The sequence below is a fragment of the Amblyomma mixtum genome, chromosome 7 (assembly GCF_055824585.1).
Source record: "Amblyomma mixtum isolate Tamu chromosome 7, ASM5582458v1, whole genome shotgun sequence".
Classification (NCBI taxonomy): domain Eukaryota; kingdom Metazoa; phylum Arthropoda; class Arachnida; order Ixodida; family Ixodidae; genus Amblyomma; species Amblyomma mixtum.
The window spans coordinates 87,805,548-87,829,961 of NC_143018.1; the positions used below are offsets into that span (position 1 = coordinate 87,805,548).

General features: G+C 47.8%; 1 protein-coding gene across 3 annotated transcripts in view; it reads right to left on the reverse strand.

Moving 5' to 3' along the window:
- Positions 1 to 4,773: 4,773 nt before the first annotated feature.
- The window catches only part of LOC149336743 (regucalcin-like), a 31,489-nt gene continuing 11,848 nt past the window's right edge, over positions 4,774 to 24,414 (reverse strand). Inside the window, exons 2-6 of one of the 3 annotated variants that reach the window (XM_089553097.1) lie at positions 12,599 to 12,760; positions 10,723 to 10,917; positions 9,114 to 9,326; positions 7,107 to 7,253; positions 4,774 to 5,480 (exon numbers count right to left, since the gene is read on the reverse strand). In XM_089553097.1, the coding sequence (XP_089409223.1) occupies positions 5,287 to 5,480; positions 7,107 to 7,253; positions 9,114 to 9,326; positions 10,723 to 10,917; positions 12,599 to 12,760 (911 nt within the window). In that variant the 3' untranslated portion in view covers positions 4,774 to 5,286. Of the gene's footprint in view, positions 5,481 to 7,106; positions 7,254 to 9,113; positions 9,327 to 10,722; positions 10,918 to 12,598; positions 12,883 to 24,414 lie in introns of all 3 variants that reach the window. The other 2 variants (XM_089553095.1, XM_089553096.1) reach the window with 2 other exon arrangements.

Consider the following 24,414-nt stretch of genomic DNA (forward strand, 5'->3'; position numbering starts at 1 on the left):
CAACTCCAGCCTTTTTACCTACTCTCTTCAAATTGTGGGACAGAACATAGACATAGGGTATAACTGCCAGATTTCCTTGTTTGGAATTAGGGACAGTGTTGCCCCCCTTCAGCTTTTTCAAAATCCCTTCTGCTACTGACGTCAGAATACGAAGGGGGTATTTTGTATCGTTAGTCTATCAACCTGATTGGAGAAACAATAATCTATCTTGTGTGGACAGGATTTTTTCATGGCATTTTGAAAGCTGAAGGCGGGCAATACTGTCCCTAATTCTAAACAAGGAAATCCGGCATTTATACCCTATATCCATGTTGTGTCCCGCAATTTGAAGAGAATAGGTAAAAAGGCTGGAGCTGATGTTGTTTTTTCGGCGCCTATGAGACTGAGTGGCTTGTGTGCTAGGGTAAATGCCCCGGATAAAAGATCGGAATCTGGTCATGAATGCAAGAAAAACCTCAAGATGAAGTATATCAAGGGAGAAAACCAGCCAAAAAAAAGACGGAAACACAAGAAGAGAACGACACAGGACAACGGCTGGACAACAGGACACCAGCCGTTGTCCTGTGTCGTTCTCTTCTTGTGTTTCCGTCTTTTTTTGGCTGGTTTTCTCCCTTTTCTCCCTTGACATGCCTTACCAACAGGCCCACCATTCTGCCCTGCTCAAGATGAAGTATGTGCCATGCCAAGATAACGTTGTGTATTCAGTCCCGTGTATGTGTGGTGATTCATACATCGGCCAAACGGCTCGTTGTCTAAATGGAAGACTTAGGGAGCATGGAAACAACATTAGAACGCGGCCCGCCACATAGGTATTCACTGTCGTGAGTGTTCATGTTTTCCTGTGTTCAAAAACAGCCAAGTAGTTACCAAACACAAGGATAAACTTACAGGAGAGATTATCGAGGCATCTGAAATCATGAAGCTGGGTGCGAATTGTATCAGCACTCCTTCCGTAGCCATTTCGTGGAAAGAGCACAACTATCTGATATCATATGATCGATGTACACGCGATACAGCTTTATGCGCATAGTGACTAGGTTTGAAAGTTTCCGCTCCTCTCTGTTTCTTTTGTTTTTTTTTTTCTCTAAGGTGCTAAAATATAGATATGCTGATAGCACCCCGAATAAACATTTGTTGTCAGTTCAGAGCTGTGTTCAACATTTTCTTCCTTTGGCCTTGTGCCGTTGCGCTGCTTCACTAGATATGTCAGACCAACTCGCCTACCAGTTCATGTTGTCGATATTGTAGCCTACAGAAAATAGCTTAAAGGGAGACTGAATCACTTTTTCTGAAAATCGGGCTGGCAGCGGCGTGCTATAGTTTTTCATGCTGTATACTGAAATATCGCATCCAAATACGGCAAAAACAAGCGCGAATTGCCTTTTTTAGCCGAAATATGCGGCCTGTGCCGCGGGGCACGCCGCGCGGCGCGCCGCCGCCCGTCATTGGTCAAGAGAGATCGTGACGTCACTTTGAGGACTGGAGAAGCTGCCGACGCGGATCCGGCGCTGCGTTGAGTGCAGATCGAAGCTTTCCGTGTCGTTGTAAAAGCGAATACGGCGACTGTTTTTTTTTTACTGACCACCGAAGAAAAGGATACTACAGTTTGCTCATTCCACGTATCGCCTGAAACCAAAAAAGACACAAGCAAAAAATTCTATGCCTAGCACAAGCATACGCCAGCGTCAAAGACGCGATGCAGACCATGCGTAAAAGGTACCAGCACAACCTCGGCTCGTATTCTCGGAAAGGAAGGGGTGTGAACAATACTCAAGTCAATTACCACCACCGGACGCCTCCTGGCTCGCCCGGAAGAGCGTCATCCTAAAGAAAAGGCCCAAAGCACTGTGTACAAGAAATCCTATTCTCAGTACCCGGCGTTGCAGGTTGGGGCAAGAAAGAATTTTAAGCAAACGATGAAGGAGCACAAAGTTGGTGTCAAAATTAGCGACGCAATCATGGTGCGCTAGAAACCAAGCCAAATACGCGCACAAGGCTGCTGCTTCACTCCTGGCGCGTTCAGCAGATGCCAGAAAATATTAATCGCTGCCTCGGAAACGTTCGCCCTTCCTAGATTTGCAGTTTAGGTTCAGTGAAGTAGTTGCCAACTATATGTGTGTTTAAAAGCCAAGCTAGCTCCAACTCGCCCGCTGCCACAACTTGATGAAGAAACCGAGTAAGGCTGCGGTGTTTTTTTGCAAAAACTCGGTTGGCATTCATTTCTCTCATAAATTTGCATCCCAAATCAACGTCGAACGCTTTCATTTTAATTGCTTAGCTAGGAATAAACGAGATGCCCCATATGAAGAGCTTCGATGCTTGCTTGCTTTGCTTTATTGTGCTTTGCTCTGCTTGCTTGCTTGCTTGGACACGTCGAACCGAGTATAAAATCACTAACCGAGCCTTGCTGAGCACGTCTCAGGTGGTCTGGCCGCACCTAAGCTCAGGAGAGCGACACATGCTTAAGCCTCTATAAGGTTTCTTCAGGGGATAAGTGAGCATGTTTCTATTTTTAAAAGAGGCGCTTCTTCGGAATGGTGACACGCCTCTCATGCGCGAGGAAATCGATGGAACTGTGTCATGGTTCAGCCGCGCCTTTTCGGCAGAAATCTCCAGAGATCACACTAGGACAAGCTCTGCCTGTAGCCGCTCTTACGAAAGTGTTTCGAGCAGAGTAAGCTTGCTTTAGTCGGCATAAATTCTTCGTCACAGCAGCGAGCGGTTGCGCTGCGAGCTTGTGATCGTGCGGAAAACAGTGGAAGACGACGCAGTCGCGGCCGTAGTTGTTCGTGGACACGAACGTAGAGTAGTACCTGTTGAATCTGATTCTCAAGGTCGGCTGACACGCTTTGTACGTCACAACGCACGCAGTACGAGGAACAACGCATGCAGCACGAGAAACAACGCACGCTGAAAGCGCGCTCGGGTGCGCCGAAGCATCCCCGGCTCCTCAACATGACGTCATGCTGGCCGACATGGACGAGGTTTCCCTCTCCGCTGTTCCTCTCTCCTGCGCTCCCGCGGGGCGCGGGAAATTTAAACATCGCGTTTTTAACTGGTGATTGCGCCACTGTTTTAGCCAAAATCGAAAAAATAATTTCACAGACGTGATCAGCAATGACAGTACTTCAAAACCCTAGAAGGTTAGCTGATTCGAAAACCGCCTCAGTATCCCTTTAACACACGGTAAAGGTCACAGAAACAGCAGCAAGTTGCCCTATTGTGTCCATGCTCTTTTGTCACTGTTCTTCGCGCCCCCGAAAACCGTCGTGAAGGGAAGATATTTGTAAAAAAGGCTGACCTCTCAGCTCAGTGCTGAGCCATGCTACGTTGCAAAATGACTAAGTCGTGAGTCATGACTATGACTACGACGCATGACTGTGCTTAATCTTTGTACAACCCTATGCACCCTACATTACGTTACTTGTAAAGTGTTGATTCATACTACACAGCAGAAGTAATGGGCGGGGTCATAATACGTTGCACAATGATTATGGGTCATGACTTTAAGTACGAGTCATTAAGCATACTTTGTAGAAACTTTATGCACCTTACCTTAGTTACCAGTAAAGTGCTGAGTCTTGCTACGTTGTAGAATGAATGAGAGTCATGACTAAGAATACGCCGCATGCCTGGGCATACTTTATGCAAACTCTGTACACTGTTATGACTCAGCTTGCGATCCACCGTTTGACCAGCCGACGACCCCAAATAACGATACCGCGTTCAGAAAGCGCCTGCGGGATTTTCTCGCCCTTCGTGAGGTGGAGATGACCTACCTGGAGAAGGACACCAGGGCACAGCGACCGACGATGGACGGAACGAAGGGCGTCCTTTCTGGGGAATAAAGGGATGGAGCCATCTAGTAACTACCCGTTTCCGTAATGAGCCGGTCCCACCGTAGAGAGATGTACCAATGCTGTTCCACGGCAGTCTCTAGACCAGGCAGATATGGAAATCGCGGCCGCAGAAGAGCTCTGAATCATCAGGACCAATTACGAAAAACTCCGAGGGAGGATGTCGAGCCTCGACCTCAGTAACAACGAAGTCATTTTTCGCGTGGTCTGAGGTGATATTGCTTTTTTACGATATAACCTTTCTTCTCATTTTCTTTGTAGGTTCTGGGCGGTTTACTTTACCGGGTTTCGTTTTTTTTTTTTTTGCACTACACCTGCCTCTTAATTTTTAGCATCAGCCAACATCTTGCGCATGGCTGCCGACCCTCGCTTTGCCGGTCCACTGCCCACAGATCCACAAGTCCTGTCTATACTCAATCCGTGCGCACGTCCTTCCTTAGGGTTGTGGAAATTCGCCTTTATCAAGGGCCGAATGTGTGATCTTTGAGATCTCGGAATGCCGGGGCAATCCTAACAACTTAATAACATGCGGCTCAATCGAACCGCAGTTTCCGACTTCCTTTCAGGAAATTAAGACAAGGTTGTCTCAGGAAGACAACTATGTTTTTTAACTGCTCACTGCTCAGGGCCTGAACACACCGACTGAGCACTCGGCGCGAAGCCGAGGCAAAGAGTCTCCTTCTTTTTTCACTGAATGATTCGTCGTTTTCATCAGCAGTCGATTTGTGGGTTGTCGGAAGAAAATAGGGTCTCTGAAGGCCAACAATGTTTCCGTTTGTGTCCCCTACGCTGCAGTAATGCGGAGAGATGATTCTTTGCAGAAATACTGGTTAGATATGTTGATTTCTGCTCTAAGACTGGTGTTCAGTGTGTTGGTGTCATCTGTGTCGCTTACAAACAAACTAGACATTAGACGTTGAGGATAAAGGCCATTTCTTTATCACAGTAGTGGGGCCTCAGGAAAATCCATGGTCCTGGATCTCCATAAGAGCACCCAAAAGCAAAAGCAGTGTCAGTGCTTACTATATACTGTCGCTATGCACGTAGCAGAGTCCACCAGTCGCCAATTCCGCGTCTTCGGCTTTTTCTTTTGTGTGCAGCAGCTTCCGGTGGCACCGTGTTTCTCAATGGCGTGGCATACATATACATATACATACATACAAGTTTTATTCTCCACAAAGAAGTGGAAGGAGGCGGAGGGAAAAGCCGTACATTTGCGGCTTGAAAAATCCTCCGCCCCCTTACAGTGTATACAGCAGCAGAGTGGGGCAATAAACAGTCGAACAATAAACAGTCAAACAATAAACAGTCAAACAATAAACAGTCGAACATAAGGATAGATCTGTGCGTTCATTCACACAAAAAAAGAAAAAGGCTTGAAAGTGCGCCTCGCAAAACAATATAGATTCCGTCACAGTCGCTACGTGTGTTAGCCAGCGAATTCGAAAGGAGCTTTTCCTTTGACGCCAAGCTCGGTTACTTGGTACAGCAGCCCGTCGTCTGGCCCCGAAGCGTCGGGAAGGAAGCTGGCGGAAGTGACGTACAGCGTGTCGTAGTTCTTGCCTCCGAAGCAGCAGGACGTAGTACATTTAGCCGGGAAGTTGATCTTGGTCAGAATTTTAGCTGCAGTGGGATAGGGGGAGAGAAAAGCAGGAAAAGAAAACAGTGGAATTATGTTTCATTCAAGCAACTGTACAGGACTTGAAACATCCCCGTAATGATAATTTTGGATATTCCCTCATGATCGCCACAACTAGGCACCGTAGGATTGTTTTCGATTGATTTTTTTCTCTGATCCGCATTGATGATTTAAAGCGCGTCGACCGCTTCCTAAGGCTGCGTTTAATCCACTGCCTAAGCAAACTAATGGTGAGATCGTGCAGCACCAGCTCATTTTCCGCTTTGAAAATAGCCCCACTGAGTTCGAGCATGAGATTTTCCCCGTGTTTTAAATTCTATGCTGCTACTTCTTGCGTAGCAAGTACTTTTGCATTTCCACTTGCACAAAGCTCAATGCAATCGCACAAGGTGTGGCCTGCCTAACATCTCGGCAATATCTGAGCCAGGGCGCGAGCGGGGAGAGTAGGGTTGCATATTATTTCAATTGGGCACAGACGCCAAGGTTTTAGGTCTTGTTCTTATTGTTAAACTATGCGCAGATCCTTACAAACAGCAAGTTGGGAGAATGCATACCTGAGTTGGCTTTAAATTTTTTATTACAAAGTTATTTTTTATTCGCAGAGTTTCGGTTTCAATGTTTGTGAGCATTAATGTGAAAGGTAGATCACGACGCGAGTCACATCCGGTCTGGGAACAGTGACGCTTTTGCTGTTCCACACCGTCTTCAAAGAGGAAAGGAAGTTGGGCTTACCACCCTTGGTGTCATTGTGCTACTGCCAAAATGCTTTCACGAAAACAGGCATTAAATCAACACCTGACTGTTTGAGCAAGCAGAGAAATTGTTTAAAAATAAATTCATTTTTGCAGTTTAAACTACTCTGAGCGATCTTAAACCCGTTGCAGAAATGCTGTCTGTAGCGTCCATCGTGGTGCCGATTATAATCACGCTGTCCGGACAGAATGCTGCTTCCCCATTAGTACGCACTGTATTATGTCCGTAAAATACTTCCGTAGATTCCTTCGGCGGCTTACTTCCTTACTTTGTTTATTTCAACTGCACACCTTACTTCCAGTGTTGACTTGCCACCATTCCTAAACTATGCACCAGTTTCTGAGCGTCAACGTGCAAGTAACAGCCCCTTCTCTCTCGTCATTTGCTACTCTGCCGGACTCCACGCGTAGAGTTTGTCGTGGCGAAACGCTTCTGGTACTCCATTCAGTGACATGTCGTCATGCAGTTCTCTTCTTTCTCCTTCTTTTTTTCTATTGTGCATATTGTATGGCGGCTACCAGTTTGGGTGGCCTGTTAACCTTTAGCGGCGCTAACGAAACCAGCCGATCGTAGCCCTGTTTCCTGTTTGAGTATTAGCACCTAAAATGGCTCTCAAGGGGCCATAACAGAAGTTGGCAGATTACAGAAATGCGTTGAAAGTAGTTCGCGGTAGTTCAAGTGAACTTCAAGGCTTCTTGCTGTTCACGTAGCGGCTGTATTTACCTCAGGCGATTTCTCCTGCGAAGTAACAGTCTGGCAGACTCATAAACTGTGCTATAAATGTACCTTAGGAAACTGTAAGGCAGGCTCTTGAAACCAGCAAAACATTTGCTAATAACTGGTGTGTGGGTCCTTACCTGTTTCGGGGTCGATCTGCACCACCGAGCCGGTTGAGAAGCAGGTGAGCCATATCTTGTCGTTGACATCAATGGTCATGCCGTCGGGAATGCCAAGTTGCTGATATCCGGGAGTGACACTGAAGTCTGCCAGAACACGCTGGTTGCCTGCAGGTTGCATCAAGGCTCATAAACGACACCTACTTGCGAAAGATATGGACAGCCGAAGAAAACGCGAATGTTTATGCCGCGCACAAACACCACTCGTCCACACAATATTTCGGCAGGATTCAGATGTGGTAAGGTGCTAAATGTTGACCACAGCTGTCCAAGATACAAACGACAGCCTAGCAGGAACAAGTAGCCTTGGTGAAACGTTCCATATCGTAATTTCGTAATCCTGTATGTATTCCGTGCGGCTGACACCATGTAGCTGCTACGAAACTGTTTGAAGCTTATGTGGACTGTTGTCCCAGATAAGAACCGCGCCTTGTCTCCAAAGTTCTGCGTCAGCTTTAAAGTGAGCTACGTCGGGACTTGCAGACATGCGACTCCCGCCATAGTTCCCAACAACTGCCGAGCACTTGTGTTGCTGTCACCAACACCGCGTTGCTCAGTTTTTTTTTTCGTATGAAAGTCAACTCAGTAAAATGAAATCTATGCCCGTTTGCTCTTAAGTTGTCCTTGGCGTTGTGACCACCACCGTCTCCACATTATGTCATAGACATTGTAAGGAAGCGCCATGTGGAAATAATTTAGAAAGGATATGTAAACCACACAGAAATCATGGGCAAAGAATACGGATATCAATGAATGTTCGTTACCGCATGGACTCCTTATTCCCGCAGTTCTATACGGGTTGTTGAAGAGGAACGTTGGAGTCGGGAATAGTTTCATATTATAGATCTACATGGGTTATTCGAGAATGTTATTCCCGAGAATGCGACTGAACTGTGCAGAGACACTACCACTCATGACCGTTAAGCACTGTCAGAAACAAAAGACTCCATGGGGCATGAGGGCTACCGAAGTTGGTAGCTTCGGTTTTAGCCGTTGGGTCGAGAACGCGCTTGTAGCTAAAGTCATATTTGCGTCCTATAAACTGCGATCACCAAAGGAGGTGAGTATTGAAGACATGACAACTGTGCACCGAGATCGCTTTGTGTGCGTCGTAGAGATAGGGCCCAAAGTAACGCACAAAAGCCATTTAAAGCATGGAGTTGTGTATTCGGCAGTTACTCCGCACGTGTGGACTAAACACTTAGAAGTCGCGTATAAGAAAAACCTATCTATGAACTTTACACTAGCACAGCTTGGGTGCAAGAATGGTGCAAAAAGCGGCGACGGTCACTAAGACGGGATTATTGAACCAGCTTTCTTCCGCAATAAACTTATTGAACAATACACACATCTGAAGGAGAGTGAAATTTCTTTTACACTGTGCACAGTTAAAATCTTTAGTTTGGTTTATTGGTTTACTGGGGTTTAACGTCCCGAAGCAACTCAGGCTATGAGGGACGCTGTAGTGAAGGGCTCCGGAAATTTCGACCACCTGGGGTTCTTTAGCGTGCACTGACATCGCACAGTGCACGGGCCTCTAGGATTTCGCCTCCATCGAAATTCGGCCGCGGCGGCCGGGATCGAACCCGCGTCTTTCGGGCCAGTAGCCGAGCGCCGTAACCACTGAGCCACCGCGGCGGGAGTTAAAATCTTTAATCTGCTCCCTAAAACAAGCGTTTTGCGCAAAAATACAAAAATCTCACTAACCAATTTGATACAAGGAGAACAATGTGTGAACAACATCCGCACCTAAGTAGGGGTCCAATGCATTTGCTATCCATTTTCTCTAAAGAACTCATGAAAGATACCCGTAAAGCTTTAAGAATTACAAAAAAATAGCTTACTAGCCGATTTTCAATACGCGTTGGAGAAATCTATACGCCAGCACATTAACTGCAGTCTAAGAAGAGTTTATATGGCGATTAAACTCTGTCGGAGGATTATGTAGCTATCGCCCGAAAAACTCACTTATCTCCCCTGAGGCAAGGTCGAAGTCGAAGGCGTACGTCTTTCCGGGCACAGAGTCGTTGTAGAACATGGTCCGGTTGTTCGCTGTCCACGTGATGCCGTTGGACAGGGAGACCTTGTCGAGCTTGTGTTTCAGCAGTCCCTTGGAGAAGGACCACAGGTTATTCTTTCCTTGTGTCATTCCCTCGATGTCGACTTTAAGTGGCATCGTACCTGGAACACAGAGTGTTCGAAACGGCCCGTTAAGCGAGATTCATTTCGCAGCGAAAGAACGCTGGGGCTTGACGGCTGTGGCAGTGAGTACAGTCTAGGCTTTGTCGCTATCAAAAAAACGTTTGCTAAACCGTGTCGAAAAAATGTATGAAGAATGTAATGCCCCTTGCAGCCTTTGCTGTGCTTTGTGTTCGCAAGATGTTTCTGTTTATTAATGAATACTGCTTGCACAGAATCGGCCTCAAGTGCAAATCTGTAATGGAGGAGTATGCAGACCGGCAACGTAGCGAGGTGAGTCAATCACATTGATGAAATGCGTTGATGAAATTTCTTCTTTCATCAATGGCTGTCACGGTCCAGGAGGCAGAACCGACTACATACTTTCCGCATATAGATACATGTCATTGTATACATACGAACGGTGTCAGTGGACAGAATGCCACTCGAGGCTTCAACAGACGGGGATAAATTTCTCGGTAGTTTTTGGAGCACGTGATAGCTGCTCTGCAGCAACTGACTCGACCGGAAATTTTGTGCTAGCTCCTTTCAGTGTTAGATATTTTTATTTATTTGTGACATACTGCAGGCCGTGAGGCCAAAGCAGGAGTGGGTACAGAAACAGATCACAAATTGAGCAATAATACCAAAGTGCAAACAGAACACGAACAGCGCGAAATGACATGGAAGCGGAAAAAACTAAGAAAATAAGCTAAAAAACAAGCTAACAATGGTCATTTACCAGGTCAAGAGACCGTACACACAAAGCTGGTAATATAACAGAAAGGAGAGCTGGTTGGTGACTAGTATTAGAATGCATCTAGGGACCACGCAAAAAGACAAGGGACGAGAAAGAGACCAAGAAGACACAGCGCGGAACAGCAATGTCTCGCGATAACACCTGGAAGATCAACGTACACTAATCAACTGGGCCCGCATCGCGGCAGCAGCCGCAGGGACCCTGGACTAGTGTCTCTGCCCACCGAGCTCGCCAGGGCCTCTGTTCAGCAATAAAAATTTCTCATTCATTCATTCATTCATTCATTCATTCATTCATTCATTCATTCATTCATTCATTCATTCATTCATTCATTCATTCATTCATTCATTCATTTATTCATAAATAAATCATTCATTCATTAATCATTCATTCGTTGATTCATTTTTCATTCATTCATTCATTAATAAATCATTCATTCGTTCATTCATTTTTCATTCATCAATCATTCATTCATTTCTTTTAGTAAACGATCCTGTGTATCGGATCAGGTGGTTGAGAAAGATTTGATCCCCTACGATCGGCGCGGATATTTGTGCCATGGCTTCCACGCTATAAGCGTGGCAAGGAACGGCACGCCCACCACTCCCTTCTCTACGATTTAACTGCACAGGAACTCACCGGCCCAGAGGCGTCCAGCGGCGTCGCACTTGCCGTCGTTGATGCGTGTGGCCACCGGGGAGTCCTTGTCCAGCATCTCGGTCAGCAGCGTCTTCTCCTTGGTGTCCATGTCCAGACGGTAGACGCCGTTGCCCATGCAGACCATCAGCTTGCGGTTGTCTTCGGTGTACGGAATCAGGTTGCCGATCTCCTCCTCTGCGAATTGAAATGTTTAAGCACTGCCGGGTACAGTACCACGTTGATGTAGAGGCTAAAAAGCCAACGCTCCTCCGCCTTCTTGAGGCCTTTAAAGGGGGGTGGGTATCGGCCGTGAGCGGTTTGATACAGGAGGGAGATCTCCCGAAAAGTAATAGCCGGATTAAAATTAGTAGCCGGATCAGGCAGCGAGAGAAGCGATGCCCGGTGGTTAAGAGCACGGGCGGTAGCGTCCGCTACCTTATTTCCCTCTATCCCCGCATTTGCTGGGTCCCAGATGATGGTGCGCCGGGTTGGGAAACCCCGGTACTCACGCTATGTAAAATTTGGAAGGCACGATCTGGAATTTGTCCCTGTTCAAAATTGCGGCAAGCTCCGCTTGAGTCGGTGATAATGACTCGGGACGCTGGATCCGCGGCGGCAAGTGCGATAGCAACTTCCTCCGCGAATGCAATGTTGGGGGTACGGGAGGTGAGGAGGATCGCCCTGATAGGTCTGTCACTAAACAAAGCCTCGATTTCAACGTGTCTCGGGATCCAAGCTAGTTTAGTCGCACATCAAGCTAGAGTGATGCCCTAATTTCGCGTACTTACGCACATTTGAAACAGTAAGGCTAAAAAAGGTGCAGTTTCCACTGCTTTGTTTTGTTCCCCAGTTACCAGTAGAGTATTCTGCATCGCTGCGTTATGACAGCAATACTCGTTCAGAGTTCTTCAATCCAATGGGTTGCAAAACACAGAATGGAAATCCAGGGCATGGCCTGCGGTCACCAACTAACCGAAGATTTAGGAACTGGTGGCCTTTGTGCTTTTTTTTTCCACATTATAACCATGCATTGGACAGTCTGGAGCATATACCCTAAACGCTGCAAGCAGCGTGCCAGTAAGCTAGCTTGGTGGTGGTAGTGGTTTATTAAAAAAAAAGAATAAACGAGAAAGGAAAAAAGAAAAAAATGTCAATGAAAAGAGTGTTGCCGGCCGCGGCAATAGCTATCTAATATCTTAAGCACCAGAGCTGCAGCCGGCGGATATGAAAGGGAAAGGGAGAGGATAGTGAGGAGAAGTATAGAGGGGAGCGATAGCAATAAAGGACAGGGGAGAGCTTTTTACACTATTTACAAAATACGAAAGCAACCAAGTTCGCGCCGCTCGCGCGCAAAATGTGCAAGCTTTGTCCGAAAATAAGCGCGCGAGCGGCCACTGTGCACAATCACTTACAAAAAATGAAATAAAAACCTTATGTACAGAGCCGCGCGCACGTATCCTGCCTCGGATTAATCGCGCGCGCGGCACACTGCACTAGCGGCCGGGGTGGGGCGCAAGGCCGCGGTAAGCTAGCCTCCCGGGATTGAATTTCGACACATGGGTAAATTGATAAATTGGTAAATTGGTTTTTGAGGAAAGGAAATGGCGCAGTATCTGTCTCACATATCTCGGCGGACACCTGAACCGCGCCGTGAGGGAAGGGAGGAAGGTGGGAGTGAAAGAAGAAAGAGAGAAAGAGGTGCCGTAGTGGAGGGCTCCGGAATAATTTCGACCACCTGGGGATCTTTAACGTGCACTGACATCGCACAGCACACGGGCGCCTCTTGGGTCCCACGAGAAGCTTCTCCAGGGATTTTCCATCAAAGAGCCCTGTATCCGCTCTCAGTTTGTGCATGTAAAAAAAGATGATGCCTCACCAAGGCGGATGACCTCGGTCTCGGTCCTGGTGTGCGGGTCGTAGCGCACCACCTCGTGCGCGTGGGCATCGTCGAACAGAAGCGTTCCGCTCCTCTCGTCCCAGTGGGGTCCCTCGCCCAGGATGCTCCGCCGCTTGCTGGCCACTTCCACTTTCATCGTTCAGAAGGCGTCCACGTACGTGTGGGTAACGAGGCGTACACCGGTGTGATGTGAACCAGCAGGTCGAGCAAATCTGGACGTAGTGGAAGGGGAGGGTCTCTGTAGCTCCACCAAGAGACGTCACCTTCGGGACAAGATACTCTTATAAGCGCCCATGCAGGTGTCCCTCGGAGATAGCTCTTGAGGGCCGCGCAAAACAAAAATAACGCTTGCAGTCTCCATCGATAAAGCGTGCAGGCGCTCGTTTAGAAATGATCGCACTGCGCCAGGTTAACAAATGCGTTGAGAATATCAGCGGAGCCTGTGAATTCTTGGCCGCGCAATAAGCTTCCGCACTGCAATGAACGGTACCTGTTCGCTGACAGTGGTATCGGTCCAGTTACAGCTGGGAATATGGCGAGAATGGAGGGCGCAGAACCATGTGCACTGCTTGTGAAAGGCGCTGTTAATTTTTAAAAGAGCCCCAGCACTTTTTTCTGCCAGAGCCCCGCCTGTTTCAAGAAGCGGATGACGACCAAAAAAAGTCCGAGGCGCCATTTTTGCTCCGCAAGAAGTGACACAAACAATGGCTCTTTATCGAGTCCAAGATATCACCTATATTTCCCCATCTCCCAAACTCTCTTGTATCGCGTAACCTCGAAGGCTGCAATCGTGAGAGCCCTCCTTCACCTGTCCGCATAGATCGAACTCCCTTTGGGTAGCTCATGGACGCGGAAAATTTCTGTAGTGACATACCGCGTCGCCATGTGGGACTGCATTAACCCTATAAGGCATGGATGAAAAAAAAAGATTATAACTTCTCGCTCTCCTCTAGGGAACAGTAACGGCACAAGATGATAGCACCCTACGCGACAGTGGCCATATATATCTCCACCTGATCATATTTCTCTGTATTGGTACTTCATCGGGAGCGCCAACTTCACAGACACGTATTCTGAACCATATACAGGGTGTTTCACCTAAGACTTTCTGCAATTTTTAAAAATAAGGTATTTGAATTAGATGCGCGCTTTTTCTGGCATAACATTGTCATTGTTGTAGTGCATCATGATGCAGCTAAGACGTGCTAACTAGCAGGCTTGTTAACCAATATTTAATAGTTAACTTTTAAACTATTACCGTTGGGCTCCTTAATTATTGACAGGCATGCAGCCCACCGTAAGTAATGTCCATATCCGTTTTTAGAATTTCGAGAACGCGATTATCCTCGGCGCTGTGGCCCAACAAATTTCGCCTACATCGCGCCAAAATACATGCGGTTTGAGAAGCTTGCAGGCAAAGCAACCTCTCCAGTGAACCTAACTCGTCGAAATAGCCAAAATTTGTTTGGCCACAGCGCCGAGGATAATCGCGTTCTCGAAATTCTAAAAACGGATATGGACATCACTTACGGTGGGCTACATGCCTCTCAATAATTAAGGAGCCCAACGGTAATAGTTTAAAAGTTAACTATTAAATATTGGTTAACAAGCCTGCTAGTTAGCACGTCTTATCTGCATTATGATGCACTATACCACTGACAATGCTATGCCAGAAAAAGCGCGCATCTAATTCAAATAGCTTATTTTTAAAAATTGCAGAAAGTCTTAGGTGAAACACCCTGTATAGTTGAAGGCACATCCGCATAAAGAGGCGCTCCTCTTTAGTCCTGGTGGCAGTTTGGGGGCAAAGGCATAACTGGATCGGGAGTAGTAAAGGTATGTTAAGGGTATGCTTAAGTGTATGTTATGCGTCGACCAAGTTTTTCTCTTTTTTTTTTGCTGGGTCTTAAATGCCGACTTTCAACGACTTGATTTGCCCCAGGTAACCTCTTAGCGGTGTAATTTCAAGTATTGTAAAAAAGCGGCCTCATCACGCAGGTTTCCAAATGGCATAGCATTGCGCAGCGGGGCCTGCTGCATTCCGCAAAATTTCGCTTTTAAGTGCCGCGCATTACGACTTGACAAGAATGAGCTGTTTGTTATCTGAGATCCACGCGTTAAATCCGGCTCCTTGCAAGAAGCTGGACCCGCCGCGGTGGCTCACTGGTTAAAGCTCTCGCCTACTGGGCCCGAGTTTCCAGGTTCGAACCCGGCCGCGGCAGCCGCGTTTCAACGGAGTCCGTGTACTGTGCGATGTCAGTGCACGTTCAAGATCCCCAGATGGTCGAAATTATTCCGGAGACCTCCACTTTTTGCGTTCATAAGCAACTTCTCGTTGAAAAAATTCGTTTGTCCAGAATTTCGGGGCATGATGAAGAGCGAACGCAGCCGAAAAACGCGTGAGCAGTGATCCTTTCTTTTATTTCGAAGTCCGCTGACAACTATGCCGCAGCAACTCTTATGCAGTGCGGTCCAACGTGATTGCAGTCATTCACTTGCATGCAACTGGCGCAATTGTACTTGCGCACATGTTAAGTTTAGTTTGGTTTTCTGGGGTTTAACGTCCCAAAGCGACTCAGGCAATGAGGGACGCCGTAGTGAAGAGCTCCGGAAATTTCGGCCGCCTGGGGTTCTTTAACGTGCCCTGACATCGCACAGTACACGGGTCTCTAGAATTTTGCCTCCATGTATATTCTGCCGCCGCGCTGGGGATAGAACCCATGTCTTTCGGGTCAGCAGCCGAGTGCCATAACCACTGAGCCACCGCGGCGGCCCTGCTAGATTTGGAAAAGGCACTATTCATAAATAACACAGTACCGCAAGCATTAATAAAACATGTTTTATCTGCATTTGTACGGTGTTGTCTGTATGATTTTTATTGCATGCATACCCTTCCATTTCCATTAAAATACATGTGTTTTATTCCAAATCGGGTTCACATTTTGTTTTCGTAAGTGCATTTCCATTCAATTCATCAGAATTTCAAAATTGCACCGGAAGGCCATTTCACAGGCGGAAGATTTTTTTCTGTGTGTCTTTCGGCAATGTCCCAAATGTGCTCCCAAGTTTGTTCTTCCTACCACGAAAACAACGGCGGCTTTAATTAACAGACACCTTCAATTAACTTTTCATGCAGAGTGATCATATCCGGTAATTTCCGTACAAAGATTAAATTTTCTAGAAATTTCTCTACAGAAAGTGCTTAACGTTAAAATTATTTAAAAGCCGCGAACTCATCAAGAGAAAGCAAGAGTTGTGCAAGAGTTAGGCGCCTGCAAATAACAAAAAATCACACACAAGTTGCAGTTTATGGCCATACATGTGCGACGCCCCATGAGCAAATTCGCAAGCAGTCGCCTTTAGAAAGGGGCTTTAAAAAAATGTAACTAAAGCTCTGCTCTTAGGGGTAAACACACCTGTATGATAGTCACTGCACTTGGGATGCACTCAAGGGTGCTACCTATGGGGTAATTGCAGTTGAAAACCAGTTGATTGCAGCTAAATATGCCTCCATAATAAAGCTACCCCGTTCGCCTTCGGAGCTCCATTTAAAGATAGATTTGACCCACTCTGGAGCAAAAAAAAAAACACTCTACCACTTGCCCAGTATAGGACACCGTTCTTGTTTCGAGAAGTTCCTCAATTTGGCACCTCACTTCCAGTGAAAAAGCCATGCTTGTCAGCTGAGCCGTTAGCAGAGGTGCAGAGCATCGAAATCGACCAGTCGGTGTAGCACACTTCTCTGAAGTACAATCTTTGCCAAAAGTAACCAGGCTGCACGGTTTGATTCTCAGTCGTATATTAGAGCTACTATTCCAGCCCTCAAGCTTTGAATCTCTGTATGGTAAGCAGAACCCCTGTCCTGACCTTCAAAGAACTTTTTGATACTTAGGAAACCGTGAGGGCTCTACTATACAAATGAGAAGCAAACCAGGCAGCCTGGTTACTTTTGGCAAAGACTCTACATACATCAGAGAAGAGCGACAGGCTCTACTCTGACCGAGGTGCTGACTCCGTTTGCCGATGAGAACGAAGAATTTTCTTCCCATTACAAAATGAACCGTGACCAATACCCCGCCGTGGGTATGTGCTATTAAGCCTGAGGATATCGTCACTATCAACAACAACTTCAGAAAGGCTTACGGCGTCCCTCTGTAGCTGCAAGAATTTGTTTACTACCATCGTCGTCATCACCAGCCTAGTTAAATCCACTGTCAGTTCAAGTACTCTCCCGATGACTTGCCATTACTCCTGTATTTCACCAGCCGTGGACCATGGCATCCTAGAAATTTTTTAAATTGTGCCCCTTCATATCTACTTTCATCTGTCCTCATTTACGTTTCCCGTATACTGGCACTCCCTCAGACTTAGATAGACCCCAGCTGTCATCTGAGTGCTTTACCTGTCCTCCGCATGTTCATTTCTTCCCTTTCACCAAAACAATATTCTCACCTTGCTCCATGTGTACGTTAAACGTTGATATATATAACTTTTTCCTGGCAAGGACTAGATACAGGACTGAGCGTCGTGACTAAAAATGAAAATAAAAACAAATAGTGGCACACTTAAGCTTCGCCTTGGGGGTATGACACGATAGCAAATGCGTTGATGCCAGTATGCATGTGGAATTGGTCATTCTCTACTTAACATTCATGTATCTATGGGAGTCCTCATACCAATACTGGTGCAGCGGTGTAGTGGTTAAGCGATGCGCCACTCGATGGCAGGTGCTACCACCGGTGAGACTTGTGCGATCCAGGACGCTCTTCCCAGCAACATACTGCCACCTGCCATGGTGCGCAGTTTTACTCACAGTCCTGTGGGCAGGTTGTGATGACGCCACAAAGTCATATGACCTAGCTGGCCCGCCTGCCTCATAGGTTGTTCCTCTGGGGATTTTTTCGTGGATTTTTCACTCACGGTCAACGACACCGACGACGTCGACGCTGGATCTTCTGCGGCACGAGCTCCTTTACGTATCGCGTTCAAAAAAACACACCGCTCGCTTCAAGAGAGATTGTGAAGCTATCGCAGAACTCTAGAGGGCCTCGCAAGCAAAACGCCGCACTTTCATGATAACGTGGAAGAAGCTAGCCGTTTCGCCACGCGTTCGCTCCTCCGCAGCCTTCCACCAATGCGTTGGGCATTCGGTCACTCGTGATGGTGCAGCTGTCTACGACATACAGAACTAATGCGTCAATCGGTACGGGCTGCTTTTGGCATCAGGCAGACAGGCAAATTTATTAATGAGTATAAACGTTACTTTGCCAGTTACTCAACGCATCGAGTCTGCGAGTATAAATCTCCCGTGTGAAGCCTTCCTGAGCAACAGCAAGATAACTTCGCAATATCGCTTAGTCATGTAAAATGGTACTCTTTCGAAGTTTCTCACAAACAGCATACCTGAAAATTCTGCACGATGATTAATGCAGTACCTGGCGACCTGGTTGGTTTGGTTGATTTATTGGGGTTTCGCGTCCCAAAGCGACTCAGGCTATGAGGGACGCCGTAGTGAAGGGCCCCGGAAATTTCGACCGCCATGGGGTTCTTTACCGGGCACTGACGTCGCACAGTACACGGGCCTCAAGAATTTCGCCTTCATCGAAATTCAGCCGCCGCAGCCGGGATCGAACCCGCGTCCTGGCGACCTGGGAAAGACGTTTAGCTGCCTTCTACCATGTGACGATTGCCATTACCGGAGTTCTGAGGACACGACTGCGCAAGCGCGACTTTTGCCAGAGGCGACCACTGTACCGGAACGCACTTTTTACCTTGATACCGTAATGGCAAATGGTAAATTGGTAAATTGGTTTTTGAGGAACGGAAATGGCGCAGTATCTGTCTCACATATCTCGGCGGACACCTGAACCGCGCCGTAAGGGAAGGGAGGAAGGTGGGAGTGAAAGAAGAAAGAGAGAAAGAGGTGCTGTAGTGGAGGTCTCCGGAATAATTTCGACCACCTGGGGATCTTTAACGTGCACTGACATCGCACAGCACACGGGCGCCTCTTGCGTTTCGCCTCCATCGAAACGCGGCCGCCGCTGCTTATGCCGTTATTCGAGTGGAGATTTGCATTTGCTGGCCGCTGAGTCCGTTCACTGGCAAACGAATCCTCATGTTTCCGATGAGCTGCGACCTATTCTCGGTTCGGTTCGAGGGTACTACATATCCGTCTAATGTCTTACATGTAGCTTGAAAATGATACTGACGCCGAACGTAGCACGCCGGCTTGTCAGCGAATGACCCAACGATTTGCACTTCAGCAAAGATTCAGAGATCGACATCGTCAAGCGACGTACAACTTGGACAGTGTCTTATCTAGACATTGCACGCATGTGTTTAATTATAGCAATGCGCATTCATTTTAAAAACTGAATGTGTTCCGACAGTCGGCGTTGGACGTCCTTCTACGGCCAAATGCCTTTCTAAGTTAACGAGCGGAGGTTACACAAGGCCAAGAAGGAAGTTTTGCGAGAGGTATGTAAAATGCATTACAACTGACACCAGAGGAAAAATATTTTTGTGCTTTCTGTAAATTAACGTCTGCGCGATGCACCGGAAACTAACGAATACTCTTTTATCGCCTTCAAAGATGCAGTTTTATTCAAGTCCTCCAACAAATGGACACTGGAAATGGACTTCGTTTTCAATTCCCACAGCGTGTGATACCTTATATGGCCACTCAACATGACCACGAACCCTCCTACGACATGATTTTTCTATTCGTACTGCACAGCCTGCGAAAAACGCGCATGTTGGACAAAAGTGTTGAGCCTGTCGTTTCTTCCAGAACCCATTTTGGCCAGACGATGCTCCACCTGAACGACACCTACGATGACAACGACTTTCCAGTCTCCGTTCTTGAAGTGTTGTCTTTCTTTACCATCCTTTCAGATATTTTAGCTGTGTTTAGTTCTCTTTTCATTTGCTGCAGCATGTCCACTTGGTGTCGTCTTTGTAATTAGTATCTGTGTATAGCTCATTTCTGTACATAAACGCGTTAATAAATACCATATTGGAAAAAATGGCCGTTTTAGTCGAGGAATAGCCTTCGTCTCCCGCTCAAAAGTCTGCTGTTAAGTTCCCGCTTTTCCGTGCTTTTATTTTTTTATACAGCGTCTTCTTTTTTGTGTTTCTTCCTGCGCTTCTATTCGTTTCACGGCGGTAAAAAACTACCATCCTATCTCTTCTTTCTCTTCGCTCCGTGTAGTTAGGGTTAGGTCAGTCTTATATCGTCAACGCGGCGCCGGCGTAATCGCTGCCGTCCAAGGGACACTCGCGCACGTATTGTCGCTATAGGACTCCCCGTACTGCGGTACCGGATTAGAGCATGCTAAAAGTTCCAGTCGAGGTCCCGGTACTCCGTTAACGATAACACATTACACGGTATGCCAATAGTGTCTATTGTGAGTCACAATGTCAGCGCCGCCGTTCAAAGGCGGTGCACTCGTTGTTCGATTGAGTGCCCCAATTTGTATCACAAGAACCGCATAGGCCCCTGTAGGACAAGTGTAAAAGTCTTAAATGTTTACTCGAATCAATACTTCGATGCCTGTCAGCAGGGTTGGAGGGTCTTTGTCAAGAAAAGCGGAAATGCTGTTTAACTCATAGAGTTTCTCAGAGAAATCATTACCTGTAAATAAAAGTGGCGCTGCGAACTTTCACCTATTATGGAGAGACACAAGAATGACGGGAAAATGAGATTGCATATTTGGCTTGGCTATTTCGGGGCATAAAATGTGGATTCAGCTGGGCATAAAACGTGCGCTGTGATTATACCACTGTTTTGTCTCAAAAAACTCCCTGGAACAAAATAGGTTTATCCCTCCTTAGCACACTCATAGGACACCCGGAGCCCGTTTTTGTACGTTTGAGCAACCTCCTTGTCACGTGATTTCCAGCCACGAAAATAAAAAAAATTCATAAACTCTTTCGTCGCGCCATTTCCTTCGCTGGGCATATAGGCTTCCCGCTCAAAAGATAACACAACCTTGGACAAGTCGCACCATTGCGTTCAGCGTCTTTCCCGCTACTTATCGCTATTTTTATCTCTGGCGTCACTTGAGCTCCGGGTCACGGATCAGCCGGAAGAGATTGCAAGTTCAGTCGGTTTTCTCGACTCTGCGAGCAATAATAACAATGATGGATCGTCTTGACCTTGTGCATTATATACGCCGGGCGTCGCCGGCCCATATATGCACTACGGCTTGCGGGAAAAAAATTGGAAGTGGCTTAGCTCTGCTATGCCAGGATATACGTAGCGTGAGGTATTGGTATATCTTGGTTAACTGTTCTTATCAGCTTGGTTCCCCCCTCCCCTGTTAAACCTTGAAAATCCGGTACGTGTAACTATGACTAAATTAAAGACGAGACAGTGTGCAGTATCGATTGTCATTGGCAGTGAAATTGGCAGGTTGGTATCATTTTTCCTAAGCTCAACGGCTAACTGCCACGCGACAACCTCGGGGTTCCATGAATTGAGTTTTTCAAATATCCTGCGCCGCTCAGCAGCAGCTCGACGCTCTTTTTTCCGTCATGGAACACGGCGCAGTAGCTGTGCATCCCTCCGCGTTTATTGGAAGACATCATTGGTAAACTTTATCCCAAAGGCGGGGAAACCGGTAAACACAGACAACCTCCGGCCCATCTCCCTCACTTCATGCGTAGGAAAACTGATGGAAACGATGGTCCGTGACCGCCTCTCAGAATATCTCGAGAGCAAGAACTCGTTTGCCGACACCATGTTCGGTTTCCGACCCAGTAAGTCCGCACAAGACATCCTTTTACAGCTTCATCACGAGGTTCTCGAACCCATAGAACACCCACACAACGACAAAATAGTCCTAGCACTCGATCTCAAGGGTGCGTTTGACAATGTTAAACACGGCGTCATACTAAAACACCTTAGCGAGATTAACTGTGGTCCTCGTACATTCAATTACATCAAAGATTTCTTAACAGACCGCTTGGCCTATATACGTATACAAGAGACCGAGTACGGCCCGTTTGAGATGGGAACGCGGGGCACACCACAAGGCGCTGTGTTGTCCCCGCTTCTCTTTAACATTGCTATGATGTATCTCCCGGCACAGCTGGCGGCTGTCGGCGGTGTTCAGCATGCGCTGTACGCCGATGACATCACCATCTGGGCCACTACGGGAAATATAGGAGAGACGGAGGAATGCCTGCAAGCAGCGGCGAGCATAGTTGACCACTATGCCACGTACTGCGGCCTCCAGTGCTCCCCGTCCAAGTCTGAATTTGTGCATATTCGATCTTCTCCGAAATGCAAAATCTCCGTTCAGCTTTCTCTCGCAAGCGGCCCCATCGGTGAAGCGAAGGAGCTACGCATACTCGGTCTCTTCATTAATCAACATCGTAAGGCAGACACAACTCTTGCCAAACTCCGCAAAGTCGGCGACCAGGTGGGCCGAATGGTTCGCCGCGTTTCCAACAAGCGAGGAGGGTTGCGAAGTAAGGATGCGATGCGGCTCGCGCATGCCTTCGTAACAAGTCGAGTACTGTACTCGACTCCTTACCTCCGCTTACGGAAATATGACGAAGATCACTTGGAGATTGTACTCCGCAAAATTTTCAAGAGAGCCCTCGACCTCCCGATATCCACTTCCAACGCGCGACTTCTCGCGTTGGGGGTGGTGAACACCTATCGAGAGCTCCGCGAGGCGCATCTCGTTAACCAATACACGCGTCTCGCCCAGACCGTGTCCGGTCGCCGCCTCTTGGACCGGTTACATATCAGACATGATCACCATACCATGGAACGGGTTCGAGTGCCAGAACTGTGGAGAAGCGCCCTCTACGTTCGACCCCTTCCGACTAAGATGAACAAGGAGGACCATAATGGCCGGCGCCAGGCGCGGGCGAATATCCTGCACCGCCACTATGGCTCAAAGAAACACGTCTTCTACATCGATATTGCAGGCCCCTACCGCTCCAGGGGGGAATGGTACACGGCTGCAGTCATACACGAGGGAAAACAGGTGGACGGCCTCTCGCTCAGAGCGCCCAACTCAACGCATGCGGAGGAGGTGGCGATCGCCCTCGCAGCCTCCCATCCCGACTCTAAATTCATCCTCACAGACTCTCGAGGAGCCTGTCGTAACTTTGAGTTCGGTTGGATCACTCCACTCGCTCACCAAATTTTGCACCGCAGTACTCGCGACGGCGATCCAACTCATCGCTCAATCATATGGGTCCCCGGCCACCAAGGCATGCCAGGTAACGAAGCCGCCCATGAGGCAGCCCGCGCACTCACTCACCGGGCACCAGGCGTCCCTTGGAAGGAGCTTAACCCAGATCACAGCCCTCTCCTTTCTTTTAAAGAAATTACTGAGCACTATCGTGCCGAACACCGGCGATACCCAGTTCCTATGAAAGGACTGGGTAAAGCTGGCGAACGAATTCTCCTCAGGCTCTTTACAAACACCCTTCTGTGCCCGGCGGTTCTCAAGCACTTTAATCCTTCTTTTGACGGCCGCTGCTCATTCTGTGGGGAGGTGGCCGACACCTTCCACATGGTTTGGGCATGCAGAAAAAATCCTTCTCTCCCCCCAATCACCCCTTCCCCTACCCGAGAGGACTGGGAGGCGGCCCTACTCAGCTGCCAGGAACTATCGGCCCAGCAGGCCCTGGTTCGGCGGACTTGTGTAGCGGTCTCGACCAACGGGATCCCGGAATGAGGGACTCCGACTAGTATTGTAAGGGGTGAGACCCACTAGGGGCCTCTCCCCGAGCACCTCTCTGTACATTACCAAATAAATGCTTTTCTCCTCCTCCTCCTCCGCGTTTATGCACGCGGCGCAATCTCCTCACACATGCGCAGTAGCCCGCTGCGGCGAGGTGTCCACATTTCGGTGGACGCCTGAAGCACAGGGAAGGCGCATAACTGCCCTCTTGGAACAGTGGACACCTCAACCATGTGGCGGTAGTGACAGGTGTGCGCTGCTTGCGTTGGCATTGACAACGTTGCGCCAGAAACGCGGCGCTGATAGGCCGTGGGCTTTCGTTGTGTTCATTGGCGTTGGCGTTGACAACGTTTTACACTTCGGTCATTTTAAGGAAAGGAAGCGCGCATAATGTCTCCCTGGGTCAGTGGGCGTCGAGCGCACGCGGCGAGGCACGCCAGCTGTCCGTAGTGACGTCACTAGCTCCTCGCGCACGCGCAGTATGGTCGAGCAAGAGAGCAACTCTGGCCAATGTTGCTCACGCTACAAAACTTGCCATGAAATGGAGAGCAGGGTTTAACGTGGAACAATGACAACAACAAAAAGCGACGATGGCAATTAAAAAGAAACAAGAACTTGTAGAACAAAGAGTTCTCGACAATGCGCACTTTTCGGTATACGGTGATTAACGGAACAGCAAATAATCCTGACAGAGACTTATTTGGTGCAGTCGACATCGAGGTTCCCCTCCATGAACTAAGAATGTTCTGAAGTTCACTTAACTAACAAACATCTGGGATGGTTGGCCATATGCTGTCAATCGTTATTTAAAAATTATCGTAACGGCTCTTCCAAGTTTCGTCTGAGGGGAACCAGACATAGCGACCCACCCGTACAACAACAGCGTTCACATTAAATCCCATGTGAGCCATGCTCACTTGAGCCATGCCCACGTGAGCCACGTGATTGCGCAAGTTACGTTCTCGACAAAGCCCAACTTAAAAAATTGGCGGGGGCTTAGCTTTGGCTAAGCCTCGTAGGTTGCGAAAGCAAAAGCGCAGCGCCTCCAACTGAAGGAACGCAGTGCGCCGCGTATACAGGTCGACGACT